Source organism: Dioscorea cayenensis, unplaced genomic scaffold (assembly GCF_009730915.1).
Source record: "Dioscorea cayenensis subsp. rotundata cultivar TDr96_F1 unplaced genomic scaffold, TDr96_F1_v2_PseudoChromosome.rev07_lg8_w22 25.fasta BLBR01001250.1, whole genome shotgun sequence".
Classification (NCBI taxonomy): domain Eukaryota; kingdom Viridiplantae; phylum Streptophyta; class Magnoliopsida; order Dioscoreales; family Dioscoreaceae; genus Dioscorea; species Dioscorea cayenensis.
Window position 1 is genome coordinate 8,237 of NW_024087641.1, and position 12,947 is coordinate 21,183.

General features: G+C 33.1%; 1 protein-coding gene across 1 annotated transcript; it reads left to right on the forward strand.

Moving 5' to 3' along the window:
• The first annotated feature begins 496 nt into the window (after positions 1-496).
• Positions 497-9,628, forward strand: LOC120255957. The gene is made up of 6 exons (XM_039263723.1): positions 497-1,061; positions 1,438-1,540; positions 4,140-4,195; positions 7,153-7,329; positions 8,962-9,075; positions 9,195-9,628. The coding sequence occupies exons 1-6, from the start codon at positions 528-530 to the stop codon at positions 9,336-9,338; spliced, it is 1,128 nt and encodes a 375-aa protein (XP_039119657.1). The 5' UTR covers positions 497-527; the 3' UTR covers positions 9,339-9,628.
• Positions 9,629-12,947: the final 3,319 nt, after the last annotated feature.

A 12,947-nucleotide genomic window follows, 5' to 3' on the forward strand; every position in this document is an offset into this window, starting at 1 on the left:
TTTTTTCTGGTTTAGGATTTTTTTTTGTTTCCTATTGATAAATGTTCACATGAACTTTGATTTGGGAGGGAATTTTTTTTAATTTTAAAAATTTCCTTTTCCGGATTCAGAATTTGAATTTTCTTCTAACTTTTTTTCCCAAATTTTTTGATTGATTGATATTTTTAGCTTTTTTTACTTGATTATTATTATTATTATTATTATTATTATTATTATTTTTATAAAATGATTTCAGATTTCCTCAAATATTTGATTTAATTAGTATCTTAGCCCCAATCAAATCCAATGATTCCAATCCGAACAAAAAAGAATCAGTTTTGAATTTTTTTCAAAAAAATAAAAAATAAATATTTTACTATTTAGAAAAGACAAATAATAACATGTTACTTTTTTTATACAACCCTAGGGGCATTTTCGTACACATATTTTGAAATTTCAAACCTTAATAGATATAAATACACCGCCGAGAAACCAAGACACAAAAGTTTCAACAACAGCTCCTTCTTCTTCTTCCGCGCCAGGTCACAATGTCTTCCTCTCACCTTGTCGAATCCATCAAACCCTTCTCCCTTTCCTCTCTGCTCGTCTCTGCGACCACGCCTCGATGTCTTGCTGAGAAATCGACCATGAATCGCATCCTTCAATCCAGTCGCTCTTTTCGGAAGCCATTGATGGCTGCCTTGCTGTTTTCTTGCCTGTTTCTTGCACTCCCCTTTGGTTCCTTTGCTGCATCTGGTGGTAGGATGGGTGGGAGCTTTTTCCCCCTTCCTCCTCCTCTTCCTTCTTCTCCTATTCCTTCTTCACTGGATTGTTCTTGTTCTTATCATTCCTGTTCTTCCCGTTCATGGAATCATTGCTGTTCTTGCTCTCGATCACGGAGTCGATCCTGTTCTTCCTCTCCTGAAACATCTAAACCACGGGATTCCTCTCGTGAAACTTCTAAGCCATTAGATTTCGATTGGGCATTATTGGTAGTGCCCCTAATTGCAGCTGTTGCTCTTGTTGCTGGTATTTTCATCAAGGAGAGGCGGGATAGTATGATTCACGTTCATAAGATTCAGGTTTATCTTCAAAACTTTGATTTCTTTTTTTGTTCTTTTCCAATCATTTGTTTTTGCTTTGGTTTTATCTTTCTTGGTTGATGTGGTCTGCAACTTTATTTATAATTTTTTTTGTTGCCATTGCCTGAATCCTAATTTAGGGTTTTTCTTTGTTTTTGTTTTTGTTTTGTTTTTGTTTTGGTTTTTATATTGTACCAAATGTTCCTTTTGCTGTTGAAGTCAGATAATGTCATCTGTAATGCTTGTGTTGTTAACAACTGTCTATATTTGAATTATCTCATTTTTTTTTTGTTGAAGTTAGATAATGTCATCTGTAACCTTGTGTTGTTAACAACAGTTTATATTTGAATTATCTAATTTTTTGTCACTTTATTAGGTTGGTTTATTTTGTCCGGCACGATCAATTCGAAGGAAGCTCAACCTGATTGCTGAAACTGCTGACACATCTAATAAAATTGGCTTGAAAACCATCTTGACGGGTAAAGCTCAAAATGAATTTAATTTTTTGTCATTTCTTTTCATGGCTCACAGTCTTTAATGTTCTATTGATCAATCATTTTCAAGAAGTTTTGCTCTTTGCTCGTTGATAGCAGTTTTTAGAGTTCTTTTTAACGTATTTATATTTACTTACTCAGTTGCTTCTTATCTGCATTGGCCACTCTTTCTGTTTCTGTTTAATTAGATTTATATGTATTGCTTATTTTCTCTTGCCCTTTAAAATCGTATGTTAATTGTAAAATTTCTCTAAGTTTTCTTTTGATTACGTTGCATGTTGTTATGGTGGGTCCTTGGAATCTTTGACATGAATTTTTCCATTCTAAGGCACAAAGCAACCTTATCTTCTTTCATATTTGCTTCAATCTGCATTCCAAAGAATTGCCTCATTGTAAATTTGATGAGCTCATCAGAATTTTGGCTACACAACCATGTTTGCCTATTGTGTTCCGTACAGGTACCAAAACTTGCTAATATGACTATTTTAAGTATAAAAGTTGGTTTGGTGATCAAGCCAAGGGATAATGTTTCATAATTCATATAAGTGATATTAGTTAGCAAGGGTGATATCAATCTTTGGACAGCATGGTTGATGAATTTATATAACTGTGTATTTGGTCCTAGAATCTGAAAAATAATAGATGAGTTTTGGTATGCACAACATGTAGAAGTTAAAGATAGACATGTAACAAAGCAATAATGCGTTAGCAACTCCAAGCCTGGGACAGAGCTGTGCAGTTGACCACACTAAGATTGATTTTACCTCTTCATGTGAAGTGTTCGAATGTCCGTCTGGTCATTAGGGTACAACTAACCCATCAGTGGGAGATCTTCTTCCCTATCACTTTTTGGCAATAGGGAATATTTGCTCAACTATCACCCAAATATGAGAATTACGGAAGCAAAAAGATAGAGATGAAGTTAGTTGATTCTTCAACCAAAAATTGACCGCTAGGTTTTTTCTCGAGCATGAAGATGAAGATATATTGAATGGAAAGAAAGTGTTAATGTATTATACATAGTTGGATCTAACGAAGAGAAATACATCCTTAAGATTGTGAGTCAATGGCTAGGAAAGTAGCTGTTCAAATGAGGAGCGATATATATATAGAGAATAGGATGGCGAGGGAAAAGGTCTAGAACTACCTGCCACACTGCAATGGGTGTGTCCAAGGGCGCAAGTGTGCTCAGACATGTGTGGGGTGAAAGTAAAATGTGCCTGACTTGGCTCCTGAATAAAATGAGACAGAGGCTCGGTATATATATATATATATATATATATTGGTGTAATCTTTTCTCACCAGTCATTGCGGGACTAATCACTCAATGCAATGCATGGTTGCTTGGTTAGTTTGTTAAAGTTTGTGCTGAGCCTTTACCCTACTTCTAACATTTGTAGCACCATTTTTTCAAAATAAAAAAATCAGTATAAAATTATCTATTTATGGCAATTCAATTGGTTAAAAATTAACTTTTACAAGGCCACAGAAGCTTGAAAGCAATTGCTGCAAAATGAGAGTTATCTTTTTTTTTTTCTCAGTAGTTTGTGGTGTTATCTTGGAGGTCTTTTGGTTTTTCTATTGGTCAGTCATTGGAAGCCAAAATATCAAAGAAGGGATAATAATTGTCTTGATCATATTTTAAACATTACAAGTAGCATGTGGTCTGCTGTGGGATATCTTTAAACCCATAAGGCTATGTGTATATTTCTGAATTGGGTTTGATTTAGTAATTTAGGCCTAGGAAATTATGACAAAAGTGGGTCTTCTACTGCAATATAAAGTGAATTGGTTGGTTGGATGAAATACTCTTCCTTCTTGTTTGAGGTTCATGAAACCAAAAATAACTCTCTAAAGATCATTTTGAACTTGAAAGCATAATTTAATAAGAAAGATGGTTGGGCTAAGACAATGAACTCTCATCTTCTTCATAGCACCTACTATAATCAACAAGATATTTTCATAACACAAACCCTATGCTTTATGAATTCTGAGTAAAACCTAGTAAGGAATAAGAAATTAGATTAATTAAAGGTTGGTCCATCTGGGTTGTGTGCTGAGAATGTGAGTGGGTGAGATCGCTTGTGTAGGGTTTGCTTGAGGATGGGAATCCTTATTAAAGCTACATAAAACAGAATTCATTTAGCTTTTAGAAAAGATTCATCTCTCCTTTGTAGAGATTTCAAGCCTTATCCAAGTAAAGGTTGATAACAAATAAACTTGAGAAGAAAATGAAGTGATATGTTGAGTCTTGGCACAACTTTTCAATATGGCCTGATTTTATTATTATCATTCAACACATGCATGCTCTTCCAAGATGTCCTTTTCAACGAATTTCATGAGATGTCCTTTCTCTCTTTCTTTCCTTTTCTTGTTCCTGTTTTCACTATGCTCATCTTATATAGTTGATGGTTTGATAATGTAGTAAATAATATTCTTAATTTTTCATAAATTTTCTTTTTTGCATCATGTACTGCATACGCTGGCAGAGATTCATATTTGGTTGTTTTATTTCTGGATTTCTAATCCCTGCACTATTTCATATTTCTATTTTATGACACATTTTTTCTTTACCATGTGGCAGAGAGTTCTATGGTTTTACTCCGACTATTGGATTACTGCATTTATGCTCACTCATCTGTAAGCAATTTTCCATATCGTTTAATATGTTAATTTAAATATGATGATTTATATCATTATGTTATTTTTGCATCTGTTTATATGACTATTGGCAAGAATATATACATCATTTCCATTCTTAAAAACAGCTTTAAACTTATTGTTGACTTTATTAAAGTTTTATTGGTAGAATATAAGTCATTATGCTCATGATCGACTCTAGTCTGCATTTTTCATTGACTTCATATTATTTAGTTTTAGAGGTCTTTTCATTAGAATAGCAATCCTGAGATGCATTTATTATATTAATGATTCACCTGACTTTTCTCCGAATTTATTAGCAACAAATGACTGGATTCTAGCTTGATAGTCACATTTAATTGTAGTGTGCCAGGTTCAGAACCATAGTTCAATGGACTTGGCTTAATGGGTTAGGACACTAAACTAGTTGTTGTTATATGACCAAGAGTTGAAGAGAGTTGTCATGGCTTTTGTTTTGTTAGCAACACCTTCAATGAGATTTTAAAATCTTAATAATCTGGAAAGTATTAGATTATCAATTTGTGTATTGTTCTGGCACATCGAAAATTATAGCTGGAAAGAACATATATTTGACATGTCCTTTTTTCACTAGTTTTCCTCTTCCCTCAACGGAGTGTGGGGTGTGATGAGTTTAAGGTTTTGGGTATGACCTTGATAGAGTTTTGCCTGGGGATTTGTGAAGGGAGAAAACCATCAATTATAGGCCCAATTATTTTTATCGAATTGTTGTTAGAGGCTTTTGTATGACTGATAAATCATTGGTCAGGTAGTCACTAAACCTATAATCTCCTGCCTGGATTACCATGCAGGAGACTAGGCAAGAATTAGCCAAATCATGTCCTCCCCTAATGCAAGGAAGTTGATTAGTTCTGATGACCTTGTTTGCCCCAAGTCAACTCCATAAAATCTATTGTCTAATCAAAACAAACTCCAATCTGTTATTTAACATTACAGTCCGAGCAAGTGAACCCAAGTTAGCTAACCACACCAGCACACCCTAAACCAGAGCACAACAGACTGGTCATATATTTGTTGGGTTAGACCCACAATGTCATGCAAGGCCTTTACAAGTGTAGAAATGAACCATGAGGGACAAGTCTAAGTTTAACTCCAAGTAAAACACAAGTTGCGGTAATTTAAACTTTAGCAAATGCAAATGTTTTGAAGCCTGGTCAGAATTTCAATAAGTCCACGCATAGAATCTAACAAGCTTGGCTAATGAGAATGTTTCTCCAAAAACCTCCAAGCTATCTAAGCGTTGTCATTTGGAAAAGGGTTAAAAGAATATAACGAGCTTGGTGACCTAATAGGTCTTTCAACCACTTAACTAATTAATCTTGCATGTAATTTAAAATAGCTTGTAATAACATAGAGATTTCGTAGTCTGGAATGGCATCTTTCAAAGAACTTTTGATACAAATATTTCTTCACAACTACTTCAAGAATAGAGCTTAACATATTAAAATATCATAATTTTATATTTATAGTGAAAATAGTATGTAGACCAGCAAATGTATTATTGCCACATTCTTACCCTTGCGTCACAAGCGAAAATATTAAAATTTATTGCAACAAATTGTTAAAATTACCACAATCTTACCTTGGTGTCTAGGTCAGAATATTAGAAACCATTATTTGGTTATGGATAAGTTAGTATTGAAATTAATTTCATAACAGAGACATGCCAACATGGCCAATGATAATCCTCAGTGGCAAAGACCGTAATGAAGACATATTCGAAGTCCAAGTAGTAAATTTAATACGAATTCAATATCAAGAGTATTTTCGAACAAAACAATCCTAGTTATTTATCAGGTTGGAAGAACAAATAAATAATTGTTGCGCGAAAAGCAGTAGTAGAACAACTTATATTTCAAAGAGAAATTTTTAAAAGACCAAAATAAATAAATAAATTTTAGAATCAACCCATAACATGTTTTGTTGCGATATAGCTCTATTTTGAGCCATGTTACATAAAGCCAGTGTTTCAACCAGCTGGCTTTAGCCACTTCACATTAGTGGTGAGGTGGATATTGAAGTTGGCTTTTGGAATTCTGGTTTTCTTTTAATTTAATTTATGCTTAGAGCGTCTCCTTTAATTGCCAAAGCCAGCATATAAAGATTGTGGTGCTAGCCTTGAGTTTTTTTAAAATAATAACCATCAATAATCCCAAATGAATCCAGGAGATTCTTATGAGGATCTAGGTCTTTTATCAAACAACTCCATAGACGGTAGAGTTATTAAACATAGGATTGAAAGGATTGAAAGTTGAAAGAGCTTTAATTGATTAAGCTTCTTTGTTTGATAAATTAATTTCTTCTTCTTTGTGGACTACTTAGTGGATACTTTGGTCATCTGTAGCTTTGTTCTTGTTCTTCGTGTTAGTTAATTATTTTTTCCTATGAGAAAGAAATAACAAAAAAAAAGAAAGTTCATTACTTTCCATGACATAAACATTGCCATACCCATAATGGTAGCAACTCTTTGCCTTCCCTTAGACACGCACAACCATAAATTGGTTATGGATGCATTGACTAATATGGAAATTGAGAGCAAAGGGCTTTCTTTCCTTGTTTAAAAATATCTCGTCTAAAATTGGATCACTTATCAATAAGACGTATTAGAGTAAATAATAGTCTTGAATTGGTTCAGTTAGTAAGTATGGACAAGAATGTGTAGTTTTGGTTCTCTTTTGCTATAGCTTTTGGATCATGGATTGTGTTTGGGTTGCATCTAATAGATTTGAGTGGTGTTTGACATAAGTATTGTTTCTGCTACCTATTATGGCTTTCCTGTAGATGCATTATTTCATTTTTTAAGGTGGTTACTATTTTTTCATGATGGCAACAACTGAGTGATATTCGAAGAATTGGGAGATTATGGGCATCATATTTGGTCTTCCTACGATTGACCTCTTACTATTTCTTCATTGTAGGTGGATTCTAAGCGAACTAACGAGGGTGCAGAGATATCTTTCAGTAAACATTCAATTGAGGAACGAGTGAAATTGAATGAAGAGACTCTTGTTAATTTCAATAACTTCAAAAAACATATACTTCTCAATGAAACAACAAATGGCAAAAAAACAAATGATCTGAAAGAGTACACAGTGGTATGTTTGCTTACACAAACTTTAATTTAAAATGCATATAATATTGTTGCGTCTTTTAGTTCAATTGTTCTTTACTTGCTGAAGAGAGTACCCTGGCAATTGATCATTTAGTAACAATGCTTGTTAGTAACTTTGCATGGTGGTAATTTAATGAAACACTTGGCAGGAATTAGGTATGAATGTTTGCGTTTAGTTTGTATTATTATTATTATTATTATTTCTTTTTGGTTATTGCTGTTAGTCTATAGAAGGTTCTTTTTATCATATGTTTGCCAAACAATCATCTTTCATGTGGGTTTTTTTCTGAAACGTGGTCAACATAGTATATAGACTTATTTTTATCTTGGTTCTTGTTTCCTCATTAATTTTGTATTTCAAATCATATTCCAAGTGGTAAGCATTTCGCTCAAGATAATGAAATAAGTAAAACTTGAAAGCATCAGGACTACAATGAATATTTTCAAAGTAGAAATGAACATTACTAGGAACCAAATATCACTGTAAATGCCAAGAACCTCAAGAAGAGAATTTCTCAGCAAGAAATGAAATGGTCCAACAAACAAGTTCATAATGGTGTGTTTGTCTACCTAGCACTTGACCGAAAGTGAATATAATTCTTTCCTTTACGTATTAGTTGAGTTTTCATTTGTTTTTCCCGAAGAGATAATCATAATCCTCAGTGACAGTTGATCATTTAGTAACTAAAAATTTATTGTTAGTAAATTTATTTACTACTAGACAGATGAAGTTCTCACAAAAAATCACTGGCATGTTTGCATGTAGTCTAGCAAGTTTATTTTCATCAACGTAGATTTACAAAGTGCAAACTATGATGCTAAACTTATATAGGTTGTTGTCAACATAATATCATGCACAACCTTATTTTGTCTCCCTTATATTGGTCTACTCATTGTGAAATAATGTGATGCCTTAGTAAAATTTCAATTACCGAAGTAAAATTTGAATCTGAAGGTGTATGCAATGGTTAGGTTTTGTGCCCAATCTAGTGTGTTAAATAGAGTTAAAAATGTTTTTTTCCCTAAAAATTCTCAAACAAAATATATATTAGGTATAAGCTACTTTCAGATACAGATAATAGGTTATTTCTACACTAATAGTCAAGCACCCTCCCTTTTGCTTATGCTTATCTAGATATTCATTTTTTTTTTCATCAAACATCTGATTAGCTCCTACATATTTTCAACTTATATTGAAAATGCATATCAATTTCCTTCTCGAGAAACACACTATCACTGAAATATCAAAAGTAAAAGATAGGCTCAATGGACAGTAAAAGGGAAACACAGGCATCTAGAAAATCTAAGAGCTTATTTAGTTAAAGTGATGATTAATGATGGTATTTGGAACGTGTTCAAATTAACTGTCACTCATTTACTATGGGATGTTTTTATTAAAAAAAAATTGAAAATGAGTGTGCTTACTAAGTAATTTTATGAAAGGGATGTAGTTCACCAGAGATCATGATGAGATATATGACCTTGATTAAATTAGATAGCCTATATTAATGCTTGAATCTAACAACATGATAGCTTTGTGTTTAATGGATAATTTCTCAGTTCTCTACGTATTGATGGCACATCTTATTTTTCGTTATTTTGCAATTATTTGTAGGTAACAATTCTGGTAGTTGTCGTGGGATCTTGGAAGCTACCTGTTCTCAACAATATCTTCGACTTGGAAGACGCCTTAAACAAGTTGTCTGCTATTCCAATCAGCCAAACTCTGGTATTACCGATATATACATATATGTATATAACAATGAATGAAGGATATATTATGCATTTAAAGGGGATACAATTGTGTTTGATACCTAATTTGTTGATTCTAATTCTTGTTCATTTCAGGCTGCTGAGGTAATATGGACTCCCCAAAGTGAGAATGACACACTATCGGAGTTAGAATTGCTCAAGAACTATCGACTTTTGAAACCTCTAGAGAAGGGATACACAGTGCTGACAAAAGATGGCCCCATTTTAACATACAATTAGTCTTTAATCCTGATTAAGAACAGAAAATGATTTAAGTAAATATCTAGATTTTTTCTTTTTGAGTTACAGTCTGCAAACACAGTAAACTTCAAAACATATTTTTGTTCATATTGTATCTGAATTTTTGTTTTTCTGTTAAGCTTAGTTTTGTCATTTGTACTCAGATTCTTATAACCTTGGTACATTTAATTGGATTGATGGATGCCTCCTTCTCGGAGATAATCCTGATTGCATCTTCTTCCAAGAAATCAAGCAGTCGGCTCTCAGTCCCCGCTCATCATCCTCCATTCTCAGCGCCGGTCCTCTCTCTCCCTCTCCTTCTCCCTCTCTCCCAAGCTCTCTGACAGAGCGAACCATATAGACCACGGTGAGAAGAAGCCGTTGGAGAGAGTGAGTGAGAGAGAGGCTATAAAAAAAGAGTATCATAACATTGGGTACTTATTTTGTTTTATTTATTTTTTATTTATTTTTTGTGTTTTAATTTGAATTTTAGATTTGAAATAAATGGAAAATGTATAGCATGATCAGTTTTATATTTTTAAATATAAATAGCATGATTTAATTAGAGATGGTCACTGTCAAAATCTGTTTTGACTATGCGCTATTAATTCCACTATGATTATTGATCAATAATGAAATAATTCCTTCATAGTAATAGGGACATAATTCAACTGTGGATATAGTAAGTCTCACTTGAGCTGTTTTAATGGTGGTCTTTTCCTTTTCCCTTTCATTTGTAGTATGGGAAAGGAGTGGATTCTAGGGGTAGTACTCATTGAGTAATCAATTAAGTAATCAAATTGTATTAATTATTAATTCTTAAATTGATCATTTTGCAGAGCCTTAAAAAAGCGTTTCTCTTTATAAATTATATTGGAATACAATAATGAACGAGAAAATACAATAATGAATAATAATCATTTGATTAAAGAATGAATGATTATCATAGTTATATTCCAAGATTTAAATCTACACATAACATAATAGGAAAAATTGTCACGTCTCAGATTTGGTTGAGCCGAATCTGATGTGGAACAAAAAATTGTAGTCTCGCATGGAGGTTGAGCAAACCTAGTAAGACTGCAAGACTTTTGAACCCGACTCCTAGCAAAAAGATATAACAACTAACAAGGTCAAGATTAAAAACTTCAAAGAATACAACATAGTCTAGAGATATGAAAGTCAAGTACACAAAAATACAAATACAAGTTTTCAAGTTCAAAATAGATGCCTAACAACTCAAAGCTACAACACAACAGGACCTCGCCAAGCTACTACTCCTGATATAAAAAAGAAGTACATCAACTTTATGAGCTCATTAATCTAATATGTCTCGAAGTCAAATAAGCGGAATAATCATAAATAAAACAAGGGTTTATTAGAATTTTAAATGATAGCCAAGGTAGATAATATATCATTATCCAAGATATTATGATTTGAGGAATATCACAATTAAAGTGCAAAACAAAAAACATAACATATATTCAAGTAAGAGTGTATCTCTCCAAATCATAGTTATTTTCCAATTAGTCTAAACCCGAAAATTCGAAGTGTATTTCAAAAATATATTGAGTTTTCAAAATAATTTAAGTCTCTAAGTTTACTATAGATATTAGAGGTTATTTTTTATCCTCGGTGACTCGAGACAGAAATATCAAAGGTCATTTATTTACTCTCGGTGATCCGAGACTAAATAACAGAGGTTATTTTTTCATCTCTGTAACATGAGATTGAATATCAGAGGATATTATAATTTCACCTGTGAACCATTAGGAAACTATAGGCTCATTTTTCAGAAATTCTTGAATACAAAGTCAGTGTTTGACCCATTGACAAAGCATAGCTTATTCGGAGACAAAAATATTCAAAAATAAAAGTAGAACCAAAGTCTGGAAATATCCAAAAGCTTTCAAAGTTTTCATGCATGCAGAAAATACTTAAATATCCAACTTAATAATATATAACCAATAATCCTTATTATAACAAAATAATAAGGTATATTAAGTATATACTTGATAGCTAGAGAAAGAAATCAACAAATAAATAGTCAAGTAATTAAGGGAGAATTACTTCATGGAATTATCATATAAATATATTGTTAGATAAATAATTATCCAACAAAGGTAGCGATTATATAAATAATGATAAGTCAAATAATAATCAGCAAATTATAAATGCCTGAGGGATATAAGTGAATATCCACTATTTTTTAAGATAAAAGTTTAAATTTCCAGAAAAAATATGCAAAATAAACGATTAATAAATAAATAAACAAGAAAAACTGAAAATTTAGACATTTAAAAATAATACGACAAAGTATGATGCCTTACTCAAAGGTTTTCCTCAAACTCTAAATCTCCCAATTAAAGCAGTGGAATCAAACCCTTTGGAGAGGTTCTTAAAACGATGTTATGAGAATTAACATCCTATGAAATGGTTACTATAAATGAATACCAAAGTTGACGCTAGGCGAACTCGAAGACCTAACTGAATAGCGTTCAAGGGCCCAGTCAAGCATGCCCAACAATCAATCAATCGCCGACTTGGAGAGGGTTATAGCAGCCCGGGGAAAGCATGCAACCAAATGAGTGTATACTAATGAGAAGAGCTCAAGTACATCTATGCATGAATTAGGAAACAGAACGCAGGCAAAACTAAACCTTAAATATATATATAAACATTAATTTGAATGCAGCGGGCCAAGGGCATGTATTAGACGTTATGCATATAAGTTGTAGCATCAACGAATAAAATCATTCAAATGCATGTATAACTACGTTATAAAGCTGCAGGTGACAAGTGAGTATATAAACATATATATATACATAACTATAATCAAGAGGGTACAGAAATTAATATATATATATTAAAAAAATAAGCAAGGGTTTCAGCTTAGCATATAAGCACACAATCTAACTAATTAAGCGAAGACTGTAGAAATATATGACTGTACACATGCAAACCTATATAATTAATAAAGGGCTGCAGAAATAGAGTGTGAATACATCTATATATATTTATATGCTGGCACCTAAGCTCGCTTGGAAGGACACATGTAGACATGCAAGTCAATGCAATTCACGCTAATCCTATTATGGCAACACACACACACACACACACAACAAGCTCTCATCTTAAAATAGCAAGCTCTTTGAAGGGTAGAAGTTCGACAACCACCAGGAAAATGCAGAGTACTTTGGACTAACATCTAGAGCTTAACCAACCAAATAAACAGGACAGAGGCTAGGATAAAGGAGAGAAGAACCATTGTTTCAAGTTGCAAAGACAACACTGCTGGGGAACAATCAAAAGCAATAACACTTAAGCATGAGGAGGAGCTTACTTGGAGGAATAGAGAGGGAGTTAGAAGGTTTCTAGAGCCAAACCCACACTTCAAATGCTCCCGGAGTTGAAAATGCATGCTTTCCTTCAAAGCTGCAGCATTCTAAGCGAAGAACCAGTCTCTCTTGAAGTATGCTTTAAATGATGGGGTAAGACCATCTCCGGAATAACCAGTTCACAGGGTTGTATAGAGACAAGAGAAAGTGTGGATTCCTACTGTGTTTTCTTTCATAACAAAAGGGAGAAACAATGGCGAAATCCTCAAAA

Coding starts and splice junctions, on each gene's coding strand:
- LOC120255957 (XM_039263723.1), top strand. CDS start 528: ATGTCTTCCTCTCACCTTGTCGAATCCATCAAACCCTTCTCCCTTTCC. Junction 1,541..4,139: donor CTTGAAAACCATCTTGACGG/GTAAAGCTCAAA, acceptor ACCATGTGGCAG/AGAGTTCTATGGTTTTACTC. Junction 4,196..7,152: donor GCATTTATGCTCACTCATCT/GTAAGCAATTTT, acceptor TCTTCATTGTAG/GTGGATTCTAAGCGAACTAA.